This window comes from Serinus canaria, chromosome 9 (genome assembly GCF_022539315.1).
Source record: "Serinus canaria isolate serCan28SL12 chromosome 9, serCan2020, whole genome shotgun sequence".
NCBI lineage: Eukaryota > Metazoa > Chordata > Aves > Passeriformes > Fringillidae > Serinus > Serinus canaria.
The window spans coordinates 18,843,650-18,871,315 of record NC_066323.1 but is presented as its reverse complement, the minus strand read 5'-3'; the positions used below and the strand labels follow the sequence as shown (position 1 = coordinate 18,871,315).

Here is a 27,666-nt window from a genome sequence, read left to right as displayed (position 1 = left end):
TGAGCATGTCCAGTATCTTCTACAACACCACAATAATTAGTATTCAAAACTTCCCCAGACCATTTTGAAATAGGAATTAAATTTCAGTTCCATCTTACTGCTTTGTTAGAGAAAATTGTAGCAAATGGAGCTTACAGAAACAAAAGATATTAAAAAAAAAAAAAAAAAGGAAAAGAAAGAAAAAAAATCACTCCTCTGACTTGGGAAGCAAACAGATGCACAAACCTACAGAAATTATGCCATTACTTCTGATCAGCTGCACTGACCCTTCTCAGAGGGATGGGAAAGGACACATTACAGGTGAATTCTATTTGATTTATGTAAATACAAGCAGCACAATCAGCTAGTGCTAAAACAGAAAAAGCAACAAAGAGCTTAAGGGAAACACTGGGATCTTGGAACTGAAAGGAGGTGAAGAATAAACAAGCCAGGATCTGAGACTCAAAGGGCAGAGTACCCAAAGCTGTGGCCAAGTTTGGGGAAGAGCTGCCCTCCTTCCCACTGCAGCTCTCCTTCTCCACTCTCACTGCCATTCCCAGAGCACTTTCTAGAGCAGGGCACAAAGGTTACAGATGGCTGAGCACAGTTTGGAGGCACTCAAAGGCAGGCAGCCCCTCCAATCTCAGCTCTCTGTGCAAGGATGATCTGTGCAGTGCTGAGTTGCACTCCCGTGCTACATTATTTGTTTTACAGTATCACTGCAACCATTTGTTTGGGTTTGTTTCAGCCCAGTAGCCAACAGGAACAGGCTCACAGGAGAGTACTCTGTGTATATTCCGTCTCTCTGTCCTTTCCTCCATCTCCACCATCAATAATTATCAGTGCATGGACCAATTTCCACTGAACTCAGGAAAACAGAGATCTCAAAATATGTAAGTACTTCTCTATTGTTAAAAAAATTCATTTCTTAGAAGAGAGATGTTTAGTTCCTCTCCCACAAGCAATGGCATATTAAAGTAAGGATGTGGGAAAAACAAAACTATCAGACACCAAAGAAGCCACACAAGTGAACCAGAAAAAACAGCCTTCAAAATAAAATTCTACTGCTTGAAGCAGTGCTTACTCTTGAACATAATTTATAGTTATGTTTACTCTCTCACCTAACACTCTGATGTTACAGTCTAGTGAGCCTAACTTAGTAGAAACCATTCTAGAAAACAGATCTGCAGGCAACTAAATAAACTGCAGCATTCAGACAGGGAAATCAACCTTCCTTTCATGTAAGAAAGTCAAGTTCCACAAATCCCCAGGATTTCTCACAAGGCCCTCCCTTACACAGTGGAGTGTACTTGACAAAGGCTGCTTTAATTTCCAAGAGACATCTAACAAGATTCTCCAGAAAAGGCCCTTAAAGAAATTAGGCTGCCATGGCAACAAGAGACCTTGCACGGACAGGTGACCTGGTGCAGAGACAGGAGACAAAGAGCAAAGCAAGTGCTCATCTCTGACTCCACAGGAGGCCCTGGGGGAGTCCAGGGATCACAGGGCTTGGAGCACGAGGTGTCCCCCAGGTGATCTGTAAGGTCCCTTCCAACCCAAACAGCACCATGACACCATGGGTGTGAGCTGGAGGCCACACTGGGACACTCCTCCATCTAGAACAGAATGCCAACAAGGTGCTGGTGGCACCAGGCTACTCCAGCAGGGCAGGAGCAGCCCCAAGGAAGGGAAGAACAAACAGGCTGCAGCCAGCAGAGCTGGCATGGGGCACTCAGGGAGAGTGAGAGTCACCCACAGAATCCCAGCTGTGCACAGAGCAATGGGCTCCAAGCTGAACACCCACACCCAGCACAGGCACACGCAGCTGAGCCAGCCTGAACCTCTCAGCTGAAGGATCCCCATCTCCAGGACCATTTTTCCTCAAAAGTATTCCTGCCACTGACCTTGCATCACCTCTATCAACTCCTGACTCTGATAGCCTGACTCGATTCACCCACTGGGCAGAAAAACCTCCCTCCCAAGCAGAGCAGTCTGCCAGGTGGGGAATTCAGCTCCAGGGAAGGTCAAGGCAGCAGCAGCACAAAGGGAAGGGAGAGCTGTACAGCTGTGGAGACACAGATTCCTCTCAGCTGAGGCAGCCTGGCAGAGCAGCTCAACCATCTTGAGCAATTCCACGGGCAGCAACAAGCTCATGTGGTCTTAATGAACAGATCTAGAAATTAACAATGCAAAACTGGCACACTGAGCATGCTCTTAGGGTGCAATTCATTACCCATTGGCAAATGAAGTTTCATTTTCCACTTATAAACACAAACATGTTGGTGTCTTCCAGGTCCTTGGGGATTCTAACCCTAAAAGGAAAGAGAGAAACCCTCATGTGGGGAAGAGCAAACAGATACTCAGCTTGTTATTGGACTTTGGTTTCAAAAAATACCTCCATATGGAGGCTTTAGTATGTAAAAATGTATTCCAGATTAATTGTTTTGATTTTTATTATTTTATTGTAGAAAAATACTCGACATTTAGAAACATTTGACACACAGGATAATCCCTAAGTAACTCTACAAAGAAATACCTTTTTCCTATGAGCTGAACAATCTGTCCACACTGTTTTCATTCAGCTAATCTGCCAATATAATACAAGCCTGCTATTTGTAGAGCTACAGAATATAAACTCACTAGATTTATTAATAGAATAAATAACATATCTGCTGCTGAAACCTTGCACAGCAAGGCACACAGTTGGCTGGATGTTCCCTCATGCTGCTTTCTAGTAAAACATTACTTTTGGGAACCACCTGAAACAACCTGTCCTTCTGCTGAGGGGGTACAGGCTTAAGAATTCCACCTTCTGCTCCTAATTCTGAAATAAATTATTAATAACTGTGTGACTGGAGCTCACAACACACTCCCACTCTCATGTCTAACAATGCTGACAACTGTGGCTGAGAGCCTGTCCCACCACACCATGTGCAGCCTTTCTGTGTCTTTTAAGACCCAAACTCCCTCTGGGTCGGATGAGCCCAGGTCAGGGACTGGGTGCTGGTAGCTTTGGCCAGCCAGCACTCCCAGCTCTGGCACAGAGAGCAGCCCCACCAAAGTCAGGGGCCTGAAGGGATGAAAAACCTTGTACCTGCACTACTTGTCCTTCATATGGAATTACCTGCATTTATAAACAGGCATTTTCTTCCCAGATACTCCAAAATTAAGGCAGAGTTACCAAATTTACCAAGTTCATGTCACACCTACAGTTCAGAACAGGACACAGGTGACACTTTGGGCCCTGATGGATCTCTTGTCAGAGGCATCCTGCTATCTCAAGCACACTGTTATTATTTAAAAGCATTTTCCAAACTATAAAATGTCTGCAGGGATGCAAATGAGGAAATGTGGCAAAGCCAGGAGCACAGATCCTTCAAACCACAGGGAGAGCACCTGAGTTCCTGGGTATTCTCTCAGTGGCACACGAGCTGCCAAGGGCTGCAACCATTGCCTACAGTCAGACTTCCAACAGGAAGTGTGATTTTGTGCTAATTTAATTTCTGACAACTAAGGACAAGATTGCCTCTGCAGTTCCTTCCCTTCAGCTCTTACAGCAAGCTGAAGGTGAGGTCTGCCTTGGAAAAAAAATATCACAGTGCACCTTCACAAAACAACACTTATTTTTGAAAGTATTTTTTGGACTGAAAAGTTGCAAGAGGTCATTGTAACACTCTCTAAACCACATATTTTCTAAGGGAACAAAGAAATAGGTTTCTGTGTTCTGATCACGTATTGAACACCCAAACCAACAAAACTACATCAGCACAAAAAAGCAAAACACTGCATATCCCTGGATGCCGTGGGTAGAAACAAAACAATTATCTGGTCATGAACTCAAAACTTTGTAGGATTTCCCCTTCTTCCCCAAGAACAAAAACCAACTCTAGTTCTTTCTGGTTTTAGCCAAATGAGCAGACACAGTGGCATTGCAAGCAAGAGATGACAATCTGCAACTGGAGTTTCAGAGCTCCACTGATAAATGAGAGTGACTACAAGTAAAGCCCCAAAACTTTGAAGAAAGCAGGAAGTATCTTGCAGATGTGGGCTGGCATGTTAAGTCCTGAAGACAATAGAGCAGATTGAGATAAGGCACTTCCTTATCTTGGCACCAGATTCAGCATCACCTTCTGGGTCTGAGTCCAAGCACCAGAAGCCAGAGCCGCATCCCAGAACTCCAAGGTGCAGCACAGGGAGATCCTAGAGAGGCCAATCACCCATTCAGCAGTGCTGCAGCTGAATTCTGGCTTTAACATTCCTGCACAACTTCAGTAGAGTTTGCCTCTTTCAGTATGTCTTGTGGCAATTACAGATCTGGCACTCTGGAATTCTCAGCAGGGTGTGAGAGGCTTTTGTGCATGTTACCAGCAAACAAACCACAATATTACCATAAAGGCATGTTCTCATCCCACTAAAAGGACTCTTCTTAGAAAGTCATCACAATTCAGCATTTCTCAAACTGCATCCTTACACTTCTATGGGCTCTCTTGCCCACTAAAATGTTATTTAAATTATCAGTATTTAGCCAACTTGTACCAGGGCATGTCTTTACAACCAAGAGAAAGAAACAAGAGATTCCACAGTCCCCACCACAAACTCGAGGTACATTTTGTTCTTTTAAAGGAAAAATATTCACTTGTTGAGTTTCTGACTACCCCAAGGAACAAATTTTGTCACTGCATCCAACTATGAGCTATGACATTGTTCACAAACCTTCTCAACTCTCCAAAGGTGCACTGCAATTGCAGAAGAAGTCATGAACAAGTCTGCACAACATGAAGGGCAGGCTGTGGACAGGGACAGCCTCAGGGACAAGCTCAGAGACCCCAGGCACACTGCTCCTGTAGCAGGGTTTCAGCTGCCCTCACAACTTCAGACCACAGCATACTGGGTGGGACATTTGAGCAGAAATGCTGTCCCTCAGTGAACCAGTCAAGTCCAGAACTTTGTAAAATGTTGCACCAGAGGCTGTGGACTGCAGTCCTCTGGACACAGAGGCTCTCAATGGATGAAGTGGTCTGAACCTCCAGAGCTGGCATTAATTGTTCACCCAGCTTCAGAAAAGCTTCATTCCCACTACCCACTCTCACTGATGTAAATCCATGTGTCCATCAGCAGCAGCAACACAGAATTTCAACTGCACACTCTCTATTGAGCAGCCAGTAAAAGTTACATCCTCTCAGATTAATCACAGTCCTGAAGTCAGCCCCCTGTTCCTGTTCACAAGGAAATCCTGCTGCATCACGGGTTAGTGTGTCATTTCAAAACCCTCTGCACCCCTACATGTATTTTCTCAGGCTTTCCAACAAAAAGTCATCACAGTTGAGTCAGAAAGAAAAAAAAAAACATAAAGAAAGAATAAAATGGCTGCTAATTCTGTAATAGGAAGAACTTCTTCACATGGTCAGACCACCTTTTGACAGACAACCTGCACACTGCCTTGTGGCCCAGTGATTTCTTCAGGGGTGGATGGGTTACACTGTACAAACACTCATCAAATAACCCTGCTATAGCACTAGGCAAGACCAAACTGCTCTGGGTCCAAAGAATTTGCATTGATCCTTCTCTCACACCTCTCCTTTTTCACTAGTGTAGTAAACTGGAAAAGTTACTGAACCTAGACATTAATGTCATCTATCCCACCAAACACAGGACACAGTTTAATAACAGTTGCGTTGGTGGTGTGATCTGGAGAAGACTTTTCATTCCTCAGCAACCTCAACAATAGATGCTTTCACCAGACTAACTCTACACAGTTACAAAATTGTGTGAAATGCAACTGAACTAATCAATACTTACAAAGCAGCTCAATTCAGTTTAATTAAAGTCACACTGTCTTCCCAGAAACTAAGTTTTTTGACACTGGTATTGGCAGTCATGTCCCTTTAAGTTTCTCCATGGATACTACAACTATTTTCTTTCTCCCAAGTCACGCTTCCTCCCAGCCACTGCTCACACTCCCTGTTCCATCCCAGGAACACAGGGAAAGCAGAGTGCAGCTGTCCACCACTTCCCAGGATGGGCCAGGTACCAAGTGACCAGCACCCACCACCGAAGCCTTCCACTACTCCAGGCACAACCTTTGCTATGTCTGAGCCCAACAGTGCAGGACCCCAGCCCGGTTTTGCGCCTCTCCCCCACTCTCAGCACCGGCCACAAGGCATTGCTTGCACTTGGCTGCTCCCAGAGCCGTGGATCGCTGGATCCCGGCTCCGGTCCCGCCATCCCCGGGGCTCAGTGCGCTGCTTTTCCCATTTAAAGCACGGGGCAGCCCCACGACTGCGTGACACGGTTCTGTCCTCTGGGCCGGCCAAGGGGTGGCCGCTCGCCCCGGTGCCACCGCACTGGAAACTCGGGGATGAGCAACAGGAGCGGCGGGCGGGGGTCCCCGGCCCCGGGGCTGCACCCCGGCCTGGCCCCCCTGGATTCCGGCCAGCCGCTCGGGCAGCCCGGGCGCTCCCGTGGGCTGGGTCCCGGCGGGCCGGGCCGGGCCGGGCCAAAGGCGGGTCGGGCCGCCCACCGGCTCCCGGAACTTTCCCTCCTCCGCCGCCGCCCGGGGCCGGCCGGGGGCCGCCGCCACCGAGCCCCGCGCGGCGGAAGCGCCACCCCCGCTCCGCCCGAGCATCCCCCGTCGCCCCCACAGGCCCGCCGCGGCCGCCACCACCCGGAGCGGGGCGCAGGCCCGGCGGCGGGGGAGGCCGGCCAGGCTCGGCCCCGCGCCCCCGGCAAAGCCCCGGCGGGGACAATGAGATGGCGGCGAAGAGCGCCGCGCCCGGGGGACCCGTTGCTCCGGCAGGAGCCGCCCCGCCCCGCGCCGCCTCCTCTTCCCTCCCCTCCCCTTCTCCTCTCTCCTCGCACGGGCAGCGCCCGCTCCCGGCCCGGCCGCCGCGGAGACCGAGCGAGCGAGCGAGCGGCCCCGGCCCCGCTGCCCCCGCCCCTCGCGCCTCCATCTTGGATCGGCGCCTCCCGCGCGCTCCCTCCCCGCGCGCCGCGCTCACCTCGGGCCGCGCCGCGGCGGCGCCCCGGGAGCGCCCCGGGAGCGCTGCGGGAGCGGCGGCGGCGCGCGGGGTCCGGCGGGCGCGGGCCGGGGCCGGGGCGGCGGCGCTGGCGGGGCCCGCGCGGGGCTCAGCGGGGCCGCGATCCTAAACCGCCACCTGGCGGCATTTCCGACCCGCCACGGCGCAGCCGCCCCGCGCGCCGGGCGCGCAGCGCCCCCTGCCGCCCGCGCCGCCGCTCGGCCACGCCGCGCGGAGAGGAAGGGGCGGGAACGAGGGGAAGCGGCCCCGCCCCGGCGCGCGCGGCACGCGGAAAAACGTCTTTCGCGCGGAAACGGCCGCGCGTGCGCCGCGTGCCCACAAACACCGCCCGAGGGGGGCGACTGTCGCGACAGAGCCGGCGGGGATACGGGCACCGACGGAGGGGGTGTCTGTCACGATAGAGCAGGGGCGGGGCACAGCCTCGGGCCCAGTGAAGCGGCGGGGACAGGGACACGGGCGGGGGAAGGGGATCATGACTGTCGCGACAGAACAGGAGCGAGGGCCCAGCCTGGCCGGAGCGCCTCCCCAGCCCGCGGCGGTGCCTCTGCGGGCGCGCCCCGCGGCGCCAGGGCGGTGGCAGTGATGTGTGTGAGGCCGAGCGGGACCGGCGCTCTCCGCCATGGCAGGGGCGGTCGCGGAGGGCGCGGCACGGCGGGGACCGAGCCCGGGCAGCCACCGCCCTCCGCCTGCCCGGAGGGGCTTTCCTGCAGCCGCTGCCGGGGTTCCCATGGAGACGCCCCGCGTCCTCTGACGAGTGCCCTCTTGTCGGCGACCTCGCGATTGGTGCCGCCCTCCTCGCAGCGCTCCCGAGCTCGGTCGCTTTGCAGGCGACTGTCCCCTCCTGCACACCCCGCACGCACCGCTGGCTGCCAGGGGTTGCAGATTGTTGGGAGAGGATCCAAAGCAGTGAGTGAGGTATCTCTAATCTCGACCTGTCATCCGCTGTCATGGACCGAAGGTGCCGTCTCGTTCTTCACCCCATTGTAATGTACCTCTTAAAACCTTTCTTACATCTAACTGAGCTGTTTTCCTGTGCTCTAGGGGACTCTATTTCAGTGTTATTCTCTGTTTTTTCCCCTGTGCCTGGAATTGCTATCTGAAGGGGTTTGTTCAGATAAGGGTTTTTGGAATGTGAAGTTTGCTGTTCTCTCAAAATCACTTCATGCAAGTGTTGCTGCTGCAGAGGTAGGAGCTGCAGCAGGCAACAGGCATGAATGGAGAAATTATAAAATAGTACTTTTTCATGGAAATGGCTGCAAATGGAGCCCATATTCAGCAAGAGTATAGAGAAAGCAAGGAGAATCAAGGGTATATCCCATCAAATGAGGTTGCTTCAGTGAGCTAGCACAAATAGAGGTTGTCTTTTGGGTAGCAAAATATTATCAGAAATGTACTGGCAACTCGTGGGACTTTAGTGTAGGGTTTGTATTTGTATTCAGTGAAGGTTGTACTGGCTCTTCCTTCAGGCACTGCTGCTGGATGTGACTCAATTAATTTGAAGACACGGGATACTGGTTTGTTGGTTTGTGTATAATGCTTGCTCTTGTGCTTAAGTGCTAAAAAAAAAACTCCTTTCATGTAATTGCTTCTTCATTTTCTTAAATACCTTTTGCTATTCATTAAATTTTAATAAAGAGTTTCTTGGAATGTATTTTTAATCAAATTGATTTATGTCAATCTGGCTAAAAAGATAAAGGTACTTGTACACCTCCTAAGTGTAGATCCCTTGGCATGTGCAGTTGCCTGAATTATGAAACACCCAGGAATCTCCATGTGGTTTAACGGTGCTGAAACAGGACTTCAGGAATTTTCCTGCACCTGATAAGGAATCAAAAGACAATCCCTTTTGCTGGGAAGTCAATCCACACATGTGCTTAGAGAAGGTGGTACAAGTTCAGTCAGTTCCGTGGGTTTCTAGGAGTGGGTGGGTCTTTCATTGTCTGATGTTCAGAGAGAATTGTCAGTCTGTAGTTATCCTGTAGAGACTGCTCGCAGCCCTCTGGTAGTTTCAGCCTGATCTGGTCAGGATTGGGGAATTTTCCACAGATGAGGCAAAGGAGTATTCCTATGGAGCCTGTCTTTCAGAAAGCAGGAGTAGCTGACTTATTCCCAACTCCATATCCATGGCTGGAATTGCCACATCTGTGAGTCTTTCATAATAACACTTCAGTAGCCTGACTGACTTTAACCAATCTGGCAGAAGATGAGAGCATTTTTGGGGGGGAATTTATTTGAGATTGGTGTTTAGAATCACCAGACCTCAAAGCCCTCATTCCTTCAGGCACAGGAGGAGAGTTCAGGCTCCCACCCCCTGCAGTCAGGGGGCAGCTAGTCACCTATTTCTACCTGCCAACCAACACTTGCAGTGGTTGAGGGGAGAAAGGAGGGGAGTATTCAGTTTTTTTCTTGTAAAAGAAATCATGATCAATGATCTGTGCCATTTATTTAATCTACAGTGGTTATTTGTTCCCCCAGGGAAAACAGGGTTCACACTTTGCAGTCAGTGATTTCAACGAGCTGATAATTTAAATGGGTGTCCCAGGCTGAATTGGGAATGTTTGTTACATAACCTGAGAATTTTGCATAGTGCTTCATCCTCAGGCTTGTATTAAACTTGATTCGAAATCAACTTGTGTTTTTAATAGAAAATGCAAAGAAGCCACATTAAGTTTCCAGATATGAAGGAAGAATAAAAAGTTCATGTCATTTCCACAAAAGGCATGGGCAGAAAGAGAAGTAGCAAGTTGTCTGTATAGGCTATGCTGATTTCTGTCTATTTTAAATTAGTGTCAGGGACACACATAATGGATCTGGGATGTGTCCTAATCTCAGTCTCCATAGAAAAATTTCCCAGGTTAAAAAAAGCAAGGTCACCAAAGACTACAAACAAATGTCCTGTGGGAGGGATGGCATTACATTTGTCACACACTCAGTATTCAGTTGGGAAAATGAATTTTTGGGCTAAGTATTCCTGTTATTTATTTTTTTCTTCTTTATTACTTCCCATCTCTTGCCTTTCACACGTGTTTGCCCTTCCACTTTCCAGACTCCCAACTGTTCTGGTTCCCAGCTGAGCAGCTCTGTGCAGAACAGCCATTTTGAGCTACATGCTCACTATTTATTGTTTTCCTCCGGAGAGATCCCTGAATACATTGCACAGGTCCAGTGCCACATTTGAAACTGTTATGTTTTTTATTTGAAACTGTTATGAATTTGCAACTATTTGTTGAAAGAAAATGTCATCTAAAGCCAGGAACCAAGAAAGTTACCATTGTATGCTCATAGTAACAAATGAGCTGTTTTGGTTTTGTTTTCAGGAACAGCTGCAGCGTTTACTCAGCTGTTTCTTAACGAAATGAATGAGTTTACCCAGTGGTCTACTGTCAATCTAGTAATAATTCCTGTTGTCCGGTTTTGTCTTCTTTTCTTCCTATTTATTTTATTCACGATCCAGTATGTTGTGCCTTAAAGCAAGAAAGTCTTAATTTTTTTAAGGCTGCAAGGCAAAACTGTGGATTGTAACACAATGAAAATGCTAGGTAGGAAAAGCTGTGCCGGTGAAAATCACTGCCTTCCTGGGCTCACTCGGTGCGGTTTGCATTTGCATGTTAAGATTCGGAAATGAGCTGTTTAACTGAAGGAAAAGTGAAGATAGCAGGTGAGCCCGGGGCAGATTTCTGGCAGGTGTTGGTAAATGTCGATGTGTTGTTTGAAGTGTCCGCTAGCACAGCTGATACCCAGCTCTCTTTACTCTCGCTGGCGTTCATCTGCTCGTTTCCAAGTTCCTTTCCCAGCAAGCTGCCCATGGACAGCCCGGAATGCTCTTCACCGTGCAGGGGGTGCTCTTGGACCTGGGTCTGCAGCAGAAAAAACATGAACAGCAGTGCTGGGCAAGGCCTCCTGAGAGACGGGGGACTCGAGAGGGTCCTCAGCCTCTGGTACTTGTGCAGGTCCAAACTGGTACTGCTGCTTCCTCCAGAGCTGGGACTGGTGCCCGCCCGTGTCCCCTCCGAGGAGAGCAGGGAGTCGGCTGCAGCTCGGTTGGGGTGTAGCAGGGAGTTAATGAACACTCAGCCTCTGAGGAGAAAGGCAGGCTGTCCCATTCTCATGTAAATTAATCTGCCAGAGCCGCAGACAGTGCTTGGCTGCCACAGATCACAAACACAGAAAATGCCAAGGCTGAACCTGGCCGCGGTATTTTCAGTGTTTCTGTGAGGAACTACTGCCCGCACTTTACCATCGCCTTCAGACCCGTGTTCTCCCTGCCAATCTGCTGTGCTGCCGTTCAGCCCATTGTCCAGCAGCTGTGGTCTTGCGGCACCAGGACCCCCAGGGACACTGCTATCCCCCCTGGGAACAAGGAGTGTCTGCACCCATCCTGCGGGGCCAGCACAGAGGCCAAGCTGCTGCTGCTGCTGCTGCTGCTGTCGGAGCTCGGCTCCAGAGGGGGGAGCTCCGGGCAGGGAGGATGGGTCCTCCTGGGCTCCCTCTCTTCTGCAGCCCGTGGGGCAGCACAGCAGGCATGGGAGGCAGGATTGGCTTGTTTTCGAGCTGTAGGAGCCTTATGCTCACAAGCCACCACTTGTTCTTTGGATCAGCTCCCTCAGTAATTCCGGGAGATGGCTGAGGAGTGGTTTTGACAAGATGCCACTGATTGCTTTCTCTGCATCTAAAGTGGTTTGGGATTTGAGCCTCCCTTGGGTTTTACTTTCTGTGCTGAGATGTTTGTAACCTTCACTGCCGGTACCTGAGAGCAACTTGTTTCTCTCTAGATAGCCCATCGAAGATGTAGATGATGAAGAGGTGTTTTCCCCCTCTGCCTTGGAATCGAATGTCTCTGTCACAGGTAAGGTCTGCACAGGTTTTATTTGCTGGGGTGAAGAGAATGCAAGGAAAGTTTCCTTGCTCCGGCTGCCTCTCCACTTGGAAGGCTCTGCACAGATGGTGTGAGAACAGTCATTTCAATTACGTACCCCTGCATTTATTGAACAACTGCCCCACCCGCAGGAATCACGGGCACTGTTTGTGTAGTGGGAAATGGCCCTTCATGAGGAGACAGAAGGGTTTAACACTGTCACGGTCGTGTTCAAAGACGTGTTGTTATCCATATGCAAACTGCTGACTTGCCCGGGCGTGCTCCCGATTTCCCTGGGTTACTCTGTCATCTCCTCCAGCCAAATTTCTCCGGTAATCTCGTAACACTGGCAAGCCATTAACAATAATGCATAACCACAGGGTAAAAAGCTTAGCAAGAGAACTTTCTTATTAGAATATACTAGGATTCATTACGCATACCATGCATAATGACAAAATACGTTATTCTCAAAAATTAGTGACTCAATTTGCTGTGGTTGACTTTAAAGGAGATCCAAATGGCCCAGCCATCAAAGGTATTTAGCAGTAACTCAGTGAAAAATTAAAGCAAAACCAAGAACGTGTTTCTACTACTTGGATTTGGTTGATAAAAATAGCTTATAAACACACTAGAAGCACTTACTTCCATTAATCTCTTACTATTCATAAACAACAGTGTATCTCCATTTTTTTCTTAAGACCAGGGCATTTCTCTAAGGAAATGGATATGTCTTCCCAAAAATACCCAGTCAAAAAGCGAGTGAAAATTCATCCCAACACAGTAACAGTGAAATACACCTCTCATTATCCCCAGCCAGGAGAAGAGGGATGTGAGGATGTTAATGAAGATACTGGAGTATTTATGGAGGATAATCCTAAGAGAAGACTACTGAATGATGGTAAAAAGAGAGAAAATACTTTTTTTGGTACAATAGACACCAAGCCAGCACAACTGCCAAAACCCGATGAGGCTGTACAATCCCAGCACTTTCCTGAAGGAAATGTACTGCAGTCCAGGAAAACGTGGGCAGTCCTTTTTGGGTCTGCCGTGGCTCACGGATGTGTGGCTCTGATCACAAGATTAATTTCTGACCGTTCCAAAGTGCCATCTCTGGAGCTGATTTTCATCCGCTCGGTGCTGCAGGTGCTGTCCCTCATTGCTGTGTGCTACCACCACGAGCCTCCCTTCGGCCCCAAAGGCTACAGGCTGCGGCTGTTCCTCTACGGGGTGTGCAATGTCATCTCCATCACCTGTGCCTACACCTCCTTCTCCATAGTGCCCCCCAGCAATGGGACCATCATGTGGAGGGCCACCACCACGGTGTTCAGTGCCATTCTGGCTTTTTTACTCATAGATGAAGGAATGGCTTATATAGATGTACTCACTGTCATGGGCAGTGTGTGCGGGGTGTGTCTGGTCATGATCCCCAACATTGTTAAGGAGGAAAACTCTTTGCTGAGCACCTGGAAAGAAGCTTTTGGCTATACCATGACGGTCATGGCTGGTCTGACCACTGCCCTCTCCATGATAATCTACAGGTCCATCAAAGACAACATCAGCATGTGGACAGCGCTGTTCACTTTCAGCTGGACAGGAACAGTGTGGGGAGTATCCACCATGTTCCTGCTCCAGGAGCCAATTGTCCCACTGGATGGGGAAACCTGGAGCTATCTCCTTGCCATCTGCCTGTGCTCCACTGCAGCCTTCCTGGGAGTCTACCATGCCCTCGGCAAGTTCCACCCCGCTCTGGTGAGCACTGTGCAGCACCTGGAGATTGTCATCGCCATGGTCCTGCAGCTCCTTGTGCTGCACAGCTTCCCAAGCACTTGTGATCTGGTTGGGGCAGTGCTTATTTTGGTGAGTGTGTTTTTCCTTGCGTGTTATAAGCTTTCCTGGAAGGAATTAAGAGGACAAGATTATCAGGAGATTGTGGATTTGTCCAGTAAATGAATGTCTGTTTTCAATGTCTCATTCTGGCTGTGACCATGTGGAAGTGATTCCTTTCAATTCCTGTGTCCAATCCTAGTGGCCAGGCCCTCTCTCTACCATTTCACTTCTCAGCTGATGTAGCAATGTTGGTATTTCCAGGCTCCCGTGCCAGGTGGATTTGTTCTGCTGCACACAACCATTTTGTCATACCCAAAAGAGTAGCACAGCCAGCACAGGCTGGCCCACTGAAATGTGGGCCAAGCTCTTCTTGACCTTCTCTGGATAAAGCAATACAGAGGGACTCAAAAGTGACTCTCATTCATGGGTGCTGTGGTAGTAGGAAGATGAGCAGCAAAACCATTAAAAAGGTCAAACCAAATTGTCATTTCCTCTGTAATGCTTCTTAAGCTTTTGCTGTCATATTCTAAATAGAGCAATGCTAAATTTATGTGCCTAAAACTTGCATTTCCTGTGTGTATAAAGAAGTCAGTAAAGCTTTTTGTGCTTCGTGGCTAAATTTCTGGCTGAAACAATGCGGGAAGCCCACACGTCCTGTGGGGGAAAGTGAGCCTCAAAAGCTGAATTTCCACAGTTGTTACAGGTCCCCAGGAACTATAAGGTCCATGACAGATTAAAAGATCTAGCCCTGAAGCAGACCAAAATCCCTTCTATGGAACCATATTTTGTAAAGGAGGTTTTGAGTATTATCCAAGGGAGCGTAAAAAATGGAGAAATAAAAGAATGCATTTCAGATGGGTGTGTGAGCAGCATGGTAATACTGACTAGCCTGGCAGCACCAGTGACTGCCACTCAGGGGGCCTGGGTCCAAAAACTCCAGGAAGACATGGGATTCACCAAGAGCCCCAGAGTACTATGAGCCCAAATAATATTCCTGGCCATTCTAATGTGTGGCTGTAAAGAGAAAGGCCAGCACCTGTGTCCATGGGCTCTGTGCCAACCAGGCCCTGCATTTTCTGAGGGAAAAGGCACCACTCAGGTGACTCCAACCAGTCCAGCTTCCCCTACAGAAAATACATTTTACTTGTGAAAAGAAGCAGCAATACTTTTATTCCTATGAATACTTAAGGAGATCGAATTCGCTGACATCAGCCAGCCCAGATGGCAATGCTCCTGATCCGTGTGACACTTGTGTCCTCCAGTGCTGGTGATGCCAGAGATCCCCTGGGCCACGCAGGGGTCCCTCAGGTGCTGGCACAGTCACAGCTGCCCCAACAACTGTTTCCTTGAGGAGCAGGTGGAGCAGGCAACAGAAGCTCTGCACCCTGTAGGAAGGACAGAAGAAAAGGGGAGAAGGTAAAGCAAAGCAGTGCTGGGAAAGCTCTGCCCAGCCAGAAATCCCTTTGACAGCTTAGGGCAGAGCAGCTCCCAGCCCAGAATCCTGCTGTGCTTCTATCAACTCCTCATTTCACTTTGGGGCAGATGGTCTTTCTTCCTCTGGCTGCTCAGGCAGCAGGAAAGCTTCCTTTATGGAAAGCAACCAGGTCATGAGGCTCCTCCTTCCACGGCTTCCACGCCTGTCCCTCGGCAGGGACTTGAGTTCTGAGGCTCATACATGTGAAGGCACTCAGGTAGGTACATATGGCAAGCCAGGGCACTGGACAACAGGACTCTGCAAAAGCCTCCAGTGTGCAGCAGGGTCGAGCCTTGCCCCAGTCCCAAAGCAGCGAAGCCCCCTCCTCAGAGCCTCCACCTGCCACCCCTGAGCCCAGGCTGGCACAGGCAGCTCGCACCCAGGGGCCCACCCCAAGAACCTGAATGGTGTCCGTGGAGCAATTCAGGGCTCTATGAGGCCTGGTCCTGCTCCAGCTGCTCCACAGCCTGCAGGAGGTCCTGCACAGCCCTGTCCACCTCTGCCCGGGTGGTGCCACGGCCCACGCTCAGCCGCAGCGCATTCTGCGCCACCTCTGGGGAGATCCCACAGCTCAGCAGCACTGGGGAGGGCCTGCAACACAGCCAGGAGGAGGAGGTTGGACTGGAAGGCTGAGGAAGCCCCACACATCAGCATGGAGCCTCACCGAGCCACAGGAGCAATCACATTTGCAGATACACTCCAGGTACCTGTCCCCTGCACAGCCCCGTTTGCTTTCCAAGAGCACCCAATCCCACCAGGCTTGTTGCCCTAAGGGGGATCTGGCTCTTCTAAGAAGAGCCTGTTCCACGTCCCTGTGGGTTGGCAGCTCTGCCACATCCAGAGGGCATTGCTCTAGACCAGGCCAAAAGCACCCACAGTCCCCATATCCCCTAAAGGAGCCATCTGGAGACCCACGCAGGGCTGGAGTAGGTGAGCCAAGTGCACAAAGACACAAGGCAGGCTCTCTTCTGGTAGTGCCAGGAGTTCAAAAGTACTTCCAAGCTCAGCAGGAAAACCAAAGCTGGGAGGGACAAACACCTTCCAAGCAGCATTCCAGCTGTATGTCCTGCAAAAATCCCCTACACAGCCCTTCAGCTCCTCTGGAAGGAGGAGCTCTGTACCCTCTTTATTCCAGGTGATGCTGCCCAAGCTACCCACTGTCCCTTTCCCTGTCCTGTTTCCATCCCTCCTAACTCCTGTCCTCTGGGAAGACACCCAGGGGCTGGAAAAGCTGTCTGCTCACCGATCCCCCTTCTCAGAGTGGCAGGCAGCCCCGACACTGGCGAGGAGCACCTTGCAGTGAGCCAGCACCCTTCGTCCTGCAGCACAAGCAACACAAGCACAGCTCTCTCAGTGCCAAGGCTCTCTCCAGGGGCTACTTCTGCCTCACCTCCCTGCCAGAGCCATGCCAAGTGCCCGCCAGTCTCAGCCACAGGTGCTGTGAGGGGCAGGTGCTTGGCTCTGTGTAACAATCATGAGACAGAGGTAGGATAAGAGCTACCTTGAAGGCCTGGGCCCAGGATGGAGAAATTACAGGTGTTGCAGAGTCGCTTGGAGCCCTTAAAGTGACTGTTGAATCGAATCCTCTGCTTCCCAAAGGAGGCCTGGAGAAATCAGAGGGCTGTGAACCTCTCTGGGTTTCCAAGCAGGTCTGTCCTTAAGAGGGGGGGGCAGGGCCAGAGGGACATATCCACCCTGCTCCAGGCCCCACACCCTGCAGCCTGAGACTGTGGGAAAGGACCAGATGTGCTCACCTCCAGCGTGGCCTCCAGGTAATCCCGGACATCCCGCATATGAGCCTCATAGGCCTCCCAGTTCTTGTTCACTAACTCTGCCGCCTGAGAACACAGACAGGCTCCAACAGTGACCCTTGGAACTCTCCCTCTGTGCATGGTCCCCAGGATGTGAGCCCAGCCTGGAACAGCCTCTGCAGTACTAGGTCCCCTGTGTCCCCTCTCAGTGCCCTGTGCCGTGTGAGCTGGGTGACTGTCAGGGCTGCAAACCCTCAGCAAGTGTGCCAAAGCACCGCCTTCAATTGGCATCAGAAAGCCCCACCACCTTTCCCAGCTCACCCTCCCTCCCACATGTCCCAAGTTTGTCCCTTCTGATGACCAGGGAGCACAAGTGGCTGTCTGTATGCTGGGTCTGCTCTGCACCACTCACCCCTGACCATCCCAACTGACCTGGCCAAGGCCGGCAATCATCGGGGTGTTCTCAGTGCTGGAAGGGAACAGGGACCAGTCAGTTATTTCTCCTGGCCAGAAACCCAACCCTGAGACACAGGCATTCCCTCATGGGACCCCTCATGGCCAGCAGAGGCTCCTGGGCACCTCTCTGAGGTGGTTCAGAAGGAGGCAGTTCCATCCTGAGGTTACACCCTTGGCAAAGCCTGAGCTCCAGGGAGTTCCCATGCACGGATCCATTACCCTGCTGTGCTGGGTTGCTCACCCCAGGGCTGGCAGGTGACACAGCTGCCAGCTCAGCTCAGACAAGGCAGCCCATGGGGCCTGGCCACCAGCCAGGGGCCCAGCTCTCCAGGTAACCACCTGCCCCCTTACCCTGGCCGGAAACTCCTCTCCTGTCCCCCTCCAAAGAGCATGGGGTGCAGCGGGGTGGCAGTGCCGGGGCTGCGGATGTACAGTGCTCCAATCCGTGGACCATGGAACTGTGGGGACAGCCACAGTGACCCTGGGGACACTGACAGTGCTTCCTGCCCAAATCTGAGCACCCACCAGTGCTGGCCCTAGCCCACTGCACAGGCACAAGGCATTACAGAGCCGCTCCTCTTGCTCAGTCTCCTGCCCTCCAACCCAGACAGATTCCACAGGAGTGAAGTCTGTCTGCAGGGCACCACCCAGCAGAACTTTGGTGAGGTACCAAGCTGTGTGGGGCACCCGAAGTCCCCCTGGCACCCCAGCAAAAATGTCAGAAAGGGTGATCAGCAGCTGGACCACACAAGCAGGGCCACACCTTGTGTCCCACGATGGTCAGGTAGTCCACGCCCAGCTCCTGCACGTCCACGCGCCCCTTGCCAATCATCTGTGCTGCATCCGTGTGCACCAGGATCCTGGGCAGGCCCTGCGCTGCTCTGCGCCGGTTGAGGGCACAGACGCGCTGGCTCAGCTCTGCGACGGGCTGGTGGCAGGGATGAGGGGCTGCATCCCTTCTGCTCCCCTCTGTCACCACCTCTTTGTGAGGGTATCTCTGCCCCATCCCCCTCTCTGCCCACACTCACCATGATGACCCCGGTCTCATTATTGGCCAGCATGAGGGACACCAGGCAGGTGTTTGGCTGGATGGCAGCCAGGACGTCGTCCACCTCTGCCTGCCCGCTCCGTGGGGACACAGGCACAAAGGTGGCTTCTGCAGGCCAGGAGACAAGCCCTGAGGCTGGCTGGGATGGCTGTGAGTGCTCAAGGCTGCATGTGCCCCACTGAGCTGGGCAGGAGTGTGTGGGCGGTGGGAGCACAGGCACAGAGCAGTGAGGTGACACATCCAGCCTGGGGCACCATGAGCAACCACAGGGGGAAATGGTGCCCATCTCCAGGGGGAGAAAGTGCAACATAACACAGCATGCAGGATCTTGTCCTCCTCCAAAAACACCAGCAGAGACAAGTCCCCCATTCAAACGTCATCGGTGCCAGTGCCACTCACCTGCCAGGCCCTCCTTCCCCAGCTGCTCCAGCGGCAGGCGGATGGAGTCGTGCTCTACACTCGATGTCACAATGTGTGGTATGCCCCGGCTGTCCCCCGTTTTCCGGCTGTTGTGGAAGTGCCTGCAGGCAGTGTGGATCACCATGTTGTTTGCCTGAAGGAGAGAAGGAGAGGGAAAATGGAGGCTCAGAAGGAGCACAGTGCCCTTCATCCCTACTCTCCTCATCGCCACTTGCTAGAGAGGGGGTGGGCAGGGATTCCCAGGAAGGGCATCCCCCCTGCTCCCACCTCTGTGCCCCCAGAGGTGAAGATGATGTCCTCGGGGCGGCCTCCTAGCATCTTCGCCAGGCTCTGCCGTGCGCTGCCGATGAGCTCCTTCGCCTTGCTGCCTGCAGGACCAGATCTAGCAGCTCCCGTGGGCTCCTGTCACCATGGGGACCAGCCCGAGGAGAGAACGTGGCCCATCCTGGTCCCTACCTGCAGGGTGGGAGCTGCTGGGGTTGCCCCAGGCCTGGCACATGGCATCCCACACAGCCTGGGCCACCTCAGGGGCCAGGGGGGTGGTGGCGTTGTAGTCCAGGTAGATCCTCCTGTAGGGGCAGGAGCAAATTAGCGGTGCTGCGGGGCACAGGGGGGACCACGGAGCAGGGCAGGGCCTCACCCCTCCAATGAGTCACACTGCGGCTCCGCCGGCTCTGTCCCTGCGCCCATCACTGCTGTCACTGTCAGTGTCACCGTCTGGCTGCCGTCACCAACCTGGCTTCGGGGGTTAGAGACACGTGGCTGCCCATGGGGGACCAGGCACCTGCACTGCCTGGGGCACCACAACCACCCCTCACCCTCCCGCCTGCGTGCCCCACAGCCAAGGCACCCGCCAATCAGCTCCCTCCTCCTTGCCCCACAGCTAAGGCACCCACCAATCAGCTCTCTCCTGCCTGCCCCACAGCCATGGCACCCGCCAATCAGCTCCCTCCCGCTTGCCCCACAGCTAAGGCACCCACCAATCAGCTCTCTCCTGCCTGCCCCACAGCCAAGGCACCCGCCAATCAGCTCCCTCCCGCTTGCCCCACAGCTAAGGCACCCACCAATCAGCTCTCTCCTGCCTGCCCCACAGCCATGGCATCCGCCAATCTGCTCACACTGCCCCCTCAGGGCACCGACCAATCAGATGCCCCGCAGTAAGGGCTCCGTTCCCCCCCGCCCCGGCAGCGCCGCCCAATCCGCTGCCGTCAGCCCATTGGCCGGGCCCCGCGAGCGCACGGGGCTCCCGTCGCCCCGGCGGGCGGTGCGCGAGCCCCCTGTCCCCCTCCCTCTCGTCTCCCCCCTCCCCCGCGTCGCGGCGGGTGTCACTCACGCGCTGCTCACGCGCGGCCCGAGACGGAATGGGCGCGGCTCGCGAGCAGTGCGCTTCCGGCGCGCGGGGGTGGGCGGTACTTCCGGGACGGACGCAAGGCCGGGGAGCGGCGGTGCTTTCCCCTCGTCAAGATGGCGGCGGCACCGTCGGTGCGGTTCCCGTGCCGCGCCCCGCGCAGGCTCCGCGCCGCGCTCCGCGCGATGCCGGTGAGCGCCGGGCAGGGGGCGCCGGGGCGAGCGGCGGCGACCTGCGCGCGGGGCTGGGGCGGGCGGCGCCCGGGGCCCGCCGCGCCGTGACTCAGCGCCGCACGGCGGAGGCGACCCCGCGTGCCGCGGTCGGTGTGGGGCTGAGACGTGGGAGCTGCCCGGGGATGCGCCCAAGGCGGCCGTGCCTCGTGGCTCCGCGCCCCGGGGGGGGTTGCGGCGGTGCGGGCCTTGCTCTGTGCCGGGGGGGGGGGGGAAGCGGGCGGTTCGGGCGCTGTGGCGGGGTCAGGCGGGCGGAGCCGCGGGCAGGGTACGGCCGGGCCGGCGCTGCGCCCGCGCTGCGGCCCCGGCCTGCCTGCCTCGCTGTAATTAACGAGGCGAAGTGCAAAACTCAAAGCCGAATACCCGCACGCAGGCGCGCCGTATTAGGCTCTGGGAGCCGCTCCGAGGAGCGATAGGCTCGCGGAACAGGGGCTGGGATGGGCTGGGCTAACGCAGCTGTCCAACAGCGGCGGAGCGCAGCAAAGCCCCGCGTCCCATTGGCCTCAGCACGGCTTACATGGGCTTGTTTCTGCTGCGTGGAAAAAACTGCCTCGTTTGACACATTCCTCTCTTTTCCTCCTGTCTTTCAGATTATGTCGTAACCACAGAACTACCGAGCAGTGATGGAATCACTGGACACCGAGGTGAGGGCACGGAAGACCCTGGGGACTGTGGAGTATGTGGAGTCTTCAGGCTTTGCGCAGGGAGTGCTGCCCACCAAGAAGGATGTGGTGCAGAACATGCTGTACCTGCTGCAGCCCAAGAGGGCCGGCCAGGCCCAGCGCTCCAAGGAGGACGCGGCCCAGCTGCTCGCAGAGCACCTGCAGGAACACTGGCTGGTCTGCAACCTGCACACCATCGCCACGCAGAACATAAAGAAACTCATCCTCAAAATGTATGAGGAGTTCACCCGATTGTACCAGACCAGGAAGCAGAGACAGAACCAGGCTTTTTCTGAGCGAGCCGACAGATTCAACGAGAGTTCGGAGAAGCTCTTTGACGTGTTTTGTACAGACACACAGATGAGGGATAAACTGGAGGAGTACAGTGGGATAAAAATGACCAGCATCGAGTGGAAGTTTCTGGAAGATCAGAGGAATGAGAGAAAAATGTACTATGAAGATTTCACAGAGAAGCAGGAACTGAAGATGATGGAGAGAAGGCAGAAGATACAGTGTCTGGAGCACTTCAGGAAGCTCGCCAGGGAAGAGAAGGAGAGCAGCAAGGCAAAGGAGATGAAGTTCAAGGGCGAGGAGCAGTCGGATGAGGGCACAAGCGTGGATGAGCTGTACCCTGTGGAGGAGGAGAACGGTGGTGCCCCGGCCTTCTCTCTGCGGGGCCGGCGGAAGCGCCGCTGCACCGCAGCCACCGGTGGCACTGACCTGCCCCTGGAGGGCGAGCACATACGGATGAGCATCCGCAGGGTCAGGCCTGGCTTCTACGAGACTGTGGAAAAGGTGAAAAACTGCTAGCGCCCGCCGCAGAGAGCGGGCAGAGCTGCTGGAGTACAAGGTGGCAATGCACACGTTAGGCAAGTTTGAAATCCCACCATTCATTGGAAGTGATTGTTGTAGATCCTCAAGCTAGAGCTCAGGAACATGCTGCCTCCTGGGAAGAGGGCTGGGATGATGACAATGACAGCAAGGACTAAACCACATGGATTTGGAAGGATGAGCTGTCAGCAGCCAGCGATGCCAAGGCTCAAATGCAGAGGATGATCCAAGGTTACATAGCACATAAGCCTCTTCTTCCAAGGTCCTGTCTGCATCCGTGGGGTTTGGAAGTCTCTCAACATTTCTGAGCCAGAGGTGCCCTAACAGCGTGAATCAGGACATGGATTTACTGCAGGGTGATAACTTGGACTTGTTGCTAACAGAAAATCCCTGTGCTGAAGAGCCCTGGCTGCAGTGGGGGTGAAAGATGCTTGGCCTCTTCCTGTGGGAGCTGGCGTTTCTGCCAGGAAGGAAGTGGGTTTGCAGCGTGTGTCACCAGCCCCGGAGAGGCATGCTGTGCTTTTGGAAAGGGACTGCTCTCCTGCTTGAGGAGCAGGCAGAGAGCAGAAGACAGTGGAGTGCTTTGGCTGTTAAAGCATTGGTGATTCTGAATGTTTTATTCTAGATTCTATTTTACCAACGTTTCCTTGATCAGGATAAACCTTCCCATAACTGGATGAGTTTTATCATGAAGTCCCTAATCTAGGATCTGGGGTGTGAATCCTAAATGAAGTGGTAATGTTTTATCTTTGGGGGGAGGGGGTTAACATAGGAGAAAATGCAAATTGCATTATTTAGTTTTAAGATGAGAGTAATTTTATAAACTGTTATACTGCCTTTTTAGGACATAGGGAAGAATAAGCCTTCCCAGGTGTAGCTGTGGTGTTCACAGCAGCAGGCACCGAGATCTGGGCTTGCTCTTCCACCCCCGAGGTGGTGTATGTAGACCAGCAGGGGGGAAGATGGTAGTTTTCCACCCAGAGGTTGTTTGAACAAAGCATGACCCTCTTGCCCACATACATCCTGAGCAGTGACGTATCTGTGACTTTTCTAGTTAAGAGTTGCTTTACTGGTTTTTAAAGGTGAGAGACTTGAACTTCCAGTGAAACCCAGTGCTGGAGATCTCTCTGGTGAGATGCCCAAACCTTGCCAGACCACACTGAAAATGGAAAACCCCCAAGTCTCTATTTGTCCACAAAAGATCTGTGGTAGAAAGAGCGCAAACTTGCCTGGTTTTAAAATTTACCTTCCAGTGTGAATGTTGGTTTCCCCACTCCAGTATCTCAGCTTTTCCCCATTTCTTTCCTCTCCGTCCTGCACATCATTTACTGACGTTAACTCGTGCTCTTTCATTCTTTGGCTTTTGCTCCCTTTAACAATAAATGCATGTACGAATAATTTTGACAGTTCATTTACTTTTGATGAATCAGTCTTTGGACTGCTTTGAAGTCCTGTGCCAAAGGAAGAATGAAACACAGAGCAGCTGCTGGTCCCCTGGGACACGGCGGCCCCGGCCGGGCTGCCCAGGCAGGCTCCAGCCTCGGCCACCTGGCACAGATCTGTCTGGCTGTGAGCTGTGTGTCCCTTCTCAGGGACCATGCTCCTTACTGCCGGGGTCCTTGCCCTGTGTCTCTGACAAGCTCTTCATGGTAAGTCGCTCCAAAGTATTTAGTGCCCGCCGCGTGCTCTGCACCACTCATAGTTTTACAGGTTTGGTAGCAGCACCCTTGAGCCTCCGCTGCCTGAGGCTTCACAGCCTCCCTCTATCTCCTCTCTCTGACATGCTTCACTGACCTCCCCATGCAAATTATGTCACGTTTAAACTATTTGCCTTCCAGCCCGGAGGTGCTGGATTGAGCCTCTCACTGGGTCTCTACACCAGCAGCTCTGTTTCAGCAGGGAATATAGCCAAGCTCGGACCTCGCCAAAGTAGAAGTTTTTTAATAACTGCTGTAAGTCCCCTTTTTATTACAGATATATCTGACAGTATAAATGCTTGTGTGTAAAGCAAATCCATTTGGGTTGGCTCGGATATGGAACACAGCTGTATAGTGCTTTATGATTTTCAGGGATTCAGGGAATTTAAGGTTGTCAAATTTGACTTCCTGTCCACCACAGGGAATTACATTTCATTCAGAAGCCCCACACTCAGCCTGCTGGTCTCAGTTGAACTGACGTGTCTGACAGAAAGTCAAGCCGCAGGTGTCAGCATTCTGCTGTCTTCCTTGTTACATATTTAGTGATTAATCAACTTCACTGTTTCAAAATAAGACAAAAAAAAAAAAATCTGACCAACTTCTAGGCTATGATTCTTTTCACGACATCCTGTACAGGCTGAGCAGAGTTTATCACATTAAAATCATATTTGGGTTTTTTTAACTGGGTTTGACTGTGGATAGAGCCAAAGCCTGGCTCTGTTTCTGCTGCAACAGGGGGAAAATTTCTAAATCATGTATTCTGGTATTCTGATTACTCTTCTTTGGGACCATGGTGCCTTTTTAATCAGGACAGTAAATCTTGTCCCAGGATTCTGTACTTTTGTACGTTAACAGTTGTTGACTTTCCTTTTTGGTGTGTCCCAAATAAATTAATATAACATACTTTTGGGCTTTTGTTTCTTCTTTCTAAAGGGGGAGGAAAGAGGAAACTGAAGCGAAAGTAAATCTCTGCTTCAGCTCTCCTTGCCAGGCCCTTGCAGGAGCAGCTGGGATGCATGCAGGTGGAGCTGCTCCTGACCAGACTGTGGGGCGGTGGTAGGGAAGCTGCAAGAAATGGGAATCTGGTACAGGGGCCCACATGGAGCCCTTTTTTTCAAAGATGCTGGAATCTGGAGCAGCTGAAGATAAGGGGAGAGGAGTAAAACCTCTGCACATGGCTGCAGTGTTTCATGAGGACTCTGTGCCTCAGGTGTGGTGGGATTGGAATCAGAGACAAAGGTGGGGCCTCCCTGCCTTCCCGGTATGATCCCATGCATGAGTGTGCCACTGCTGCCTATTCTCCCCTGACTGTGCTCCAGGGATATTGTTCTGAGATGAGTGAGGGGCAGTTGTGTCCAAGAGAGACACAGATGGTTTGCACCACAGGACTTGAGCAAGGAAGGGAAATTGGAAAGGAGGGAATGCTGCAAGGGGCATGTTTGTATCAATGGTTTTTGCAGGAGGGAATTGAGGTGCATCCCAGGGGCTACAAATACTTGTAGCTGGATGCTCAGTCACTGATTTTACTGGATATTTGGGGAGGAACATTGTAATCCTTCGCCCCTTGAGTCCTTCTGGTTTCTACAGAGAGCAATAGCAGAGAGCATCCTGAAAGCCCTGCACCCCAGCCTTGGGCTCTGAGAGCCAGGCAGGGCACATGCCTGCCCCAAGCAAAAGCTGCCTTTTTGCAGCCTTTACAAGTTCCTTAGAGCTGCCCAGGCCGGCCAGAGTGAGGTTGTACAGAAACACCTTCCTGATTTCCCATCATGGATGTGCCTCTCCTGGCCACTGCTCTGCCTCCCCTCCCTCTCAGAAAGGGGAAAAATACAAAAAAACAACCCAAAATGCAAATCATGGCACTACTGAGTGGGCTGGATGTGGAAAACAACATCTGTGACTCAGCACAGAAAGAGTCACAAAGCTGGAATTTAAAACAAGTCCAAGCTGAACTCTGTGGGCATATGGCTCATGGAGTGTTGGGCAGTGCCTCCCCAGGAGGGAGCTGGGTGGGCAGGGGGAAGTGCCAGAGCCTCATCCTAGACCAGCTGTGCCAGACAGCTCAACACAGGGTGACAGAGATAAATTGTGGCACTGCAAGTGGGATACTGGGGAAAAGTGTTCCTGGGAAGAATGGAGCAGACCTGTGAGGCTGTGTCACAACTGTGCTTGTGCTCAGTGTCAGTGGCCAGGCTTGGGCAGAGCTCCAGGAGAGGACATGAACCTCCTGTGTCACCTGACATCCACGTTTTTTCCCCTGGGGGGGATGCATGGCACAGCTGGTGGTGAAGCCATCCCCACTGTGGCAGAGCTGGGCACACAAATCCTGGTGTGGGGCACAGGACCCCAGCATGATACCTGCCCTACCCCCATCCTATGGCTCTCACTGCCTCCACAGGAAAAATCCCCCTGAATGCTGAAAGGAGCTGCAGGGCGAGCCTTTCCAAGGGCAACCACATTAATTTATTAACCAGACACGTGCAAGGGTATTTCCTGCTCTCACCAAGGGTGTTGTCTTGTTATTCTTCCTGAGTTTCTTGACAGCAGATGCTTCCTCCTGGCACAGCTTTGGAGCTAGCAGATAGTGCTCCATTCTTTTAAGACATAGCAAGGAAAGTTCCTCCCTGTATCCCCTTGTGCTGTCCAGCAGTGTCTCCTCTTGCACGGCACTCTGGTCCTGCCCAGCTCAGGGTTTGCTCCAGGGCCTGGGGACGGCTGTGCACAGCCACAGCACCCCTGGCAGAGCCTCCTGGGAGCCCAGAGGGAGGGAGGCTAGAAATTGATCCTGGGGAAATCCAAATGTTTGGGAGTTGGGGTAGGAACTGTTGAGCTTTCTCTTTTCCAGCTACCTGGTAAAGAGCAGCCAGGCTTTTCTATGCCAGGTGCTTTCAATGAGCCAGCTTCTCCCTGGCTCCAAGCTTTTTGCAGCTCCATATGCTCAGTTTTGGGAAGTGGGTATTGACAGAGCTGTGGGCTGCACCTGCCCAGGTATTCCTGGGCACACTTGTGGCACTGCCATGGCTCTGGCAAGACATTTGCTTGTTCAGCATCCTCAGTTGTACCCCAACACACATTTTGTGGAGTTTCTTTGTGTGTCAGCGCTTCCTGCTGCCCCACAGAAGCTGCCTGCAGGAGACCAGTTTGCTGAATTGGCCCAGTCTCCAGCAGCATTTTATATCCTTTTGTAGGCCTATGTGCCCCTAAATCACTCACATCTTGGCTCCTCTGTCTCTGGAATGCATTCATTATGTGAGCACCCAGACAGTTCCTCCTGCAGCACCCTCTGTTTCTATCTTGAGACATACCACATTGTCTATGAGAGATACTGGAAAGGGAAGTGGGCAGTGTGGGGGCAGGACACACTCAAAGGCACCCTGACTCTCTTGTTGCTGTCACACCCCCAGCTGTTGGGCTCTTACTTTCCACATGCTCCCGCAGCCGAGTTTCTGGATGACAGAAGCAGGTCCTGCGGAAAGTCCAGAAATTTTGGGAGACGCCTGGGTGACCGCAGATATGAGAGAAGTAGGGGTGCCTCGCCAGGACCTCACTGAGCCCCTCTCCCTAGTCCCCCGGGGTGGTCTCCGCGGGTTGGGTGTCCTTCACCAGCGACTCAGGCGACCCCACGCCGGCTGCTGCCGCCCGGAGCTGGGGAGGTGTCAGACCTCGAGCCCGGGGCTGGGGCGTGGGGACAAGCCCAGAGCCCGCCTGCGCAGGAGGGACGGGCTCAGGTTACGGCCTCGTACAGAAATGAGCGGGGCTGCGGGACTCCAATGAGGTTTCTGGTGCCGCGGCCGAGGTGTATTAAAGGGGAGTGGTGCACGGGCGGCTGAGGGCTCCGGCAGTGTCCCCGGCCATGGCGGGCCCGGGCAGCGACGGGGACCTGCGGCGCCTGCTGAAGCTGCACCGCACCGAGATCGCCATGGCAGTGGACGACGTCTTCCCACTGCTGCATGGCCTGGCTGACCACGATGTCGTCCCTGACCACATCTTCAAGGTGAGGCTGCGGAGCAGGACAGGCCGATCATGCTGTGGGGGCTAGGGCCGGAGGGCTGGA

General features: G+C 53.0%; 4 protein-coding genes across 17 annotated transcripts in view; 2 read left to right on the top strand and 2 right to left on the bottom strand.

Moving 5' to 3' along the window:
• STAG1 (stromal antigen 1) overlaps positions 1-7,109 on the bottom strand; it is a 153,754-nt gene extending 146,645 nt beyond the window's left edge. The window contains 1 exon segment of the mRNA XM_050978174.1: positions 6,978-7,109. The gene's annotated coding sequence lies outside the window, so the exon portion shown is untranslated.
• Positions 7,110-7,667: 558 nt separating this feature from the next.
• On the top strand, positions 7,668-14,703 carry SLC35G2 (solute carrier family 35 member G2). Of its 7 annotated transcripts, none has more exons than XM_050977899.1 (3): positions 7,668-7,974; positions 11,793-11,862; positions 12,570-14,703. In XM_050977899.1, the coding sequence occupies exon 3, from the start codon at positions 12,592-12,594 to the stop codon at positions 13,819-13,821; it is 1,230 nt and encodes a 409-aa protein (XP_050833856.1). In that variant the 5' UTR covers positions 7,668-7,974; positions 11,793-11,862; positions 12,570-12,591; the 3' UTR covers positions 13,822-14,703. The 7 variants fall into 7 exon arrangements, with proteins under 7 accessions (XP_050833856.1, XP_018768669.1, XP_018768665.1 ...); XM_018913124.3 differs by having other exon boundaries at positions 11,789-11,862; positions 12,685-14,703; XM_018913120.3 differs by having other exon boundaries at positions 11,789-11,862.
• Positions 14,704-14,862: 159 nt separating this feature from the next.
• Positions 14,863-20,267, bottom strand: SCLY (selenocysteine lyase). Of its 8 annotated transcripts, none has more exons than XM_050977890.1 (14): positions 20,181-20,267; positions 19,488-19,582; positions 19,304-19,416; positions 19,115-19,215; positions 18,827-18,980; positions 18,408-18,535; positions 18,143-18,307; positions 17,731-17,837; positions 17,356-17,392; positions 16,927-17,010; positions 16,674-16,776; positions 16,416-16,491; positions 15,573-15,763; positions 14,863-15,083 (listed from the first exon to the last, which is right to left on the bottom strand). In XM_050977890.1, exons 2-13 carry the CDS (start codon positions 19,535-19,537, stop codon positions 15,604-15,606), a joined length of 1,278 nt encoding a protein of 425 aa, XP_050833847.1. In that variant the 5' UTR covers positions 19,538-19,582; positions 20,181-20,267; the 3' UTR covers positions 14,863-15,083; positions 15,573-15,603. The 8 variants fall into 8 exon arrangements, with proteins under 8 accessions (XP_050833847.1, XP_050833848.1, XP_050833849.1 ...); XM_050977891.1 differs by having other exon boundaries at positions 19,488-19,586; positions 20,181-20,238; XM_050977892.1 differs by lacking the exon at positions 20,181-20,267 and adding an exon at positions 19,912-20,066.
• Positions 20,243-24,518, top strand: LOC103815469 (uncharacterized). The gene is made up of 2 exons (XM_050977901.1): positions 20,243-20,386; positions 21,016-24,518. Exon 2 carries the CDS (start codon positions 21,049-21,051, stop codon positions 21,895-21,897), a length of 849 nt encoding a protein of 282 aa, XP_050833858.1. The 5' UTR covers positions 20,243-20,386; positions 21,016-21,048; the 3' UTR covers positions 21,898-24,518.
• The last annotated feature ends 3,148 nt before the right edge of the window (positions 24,519-27,666 follow it).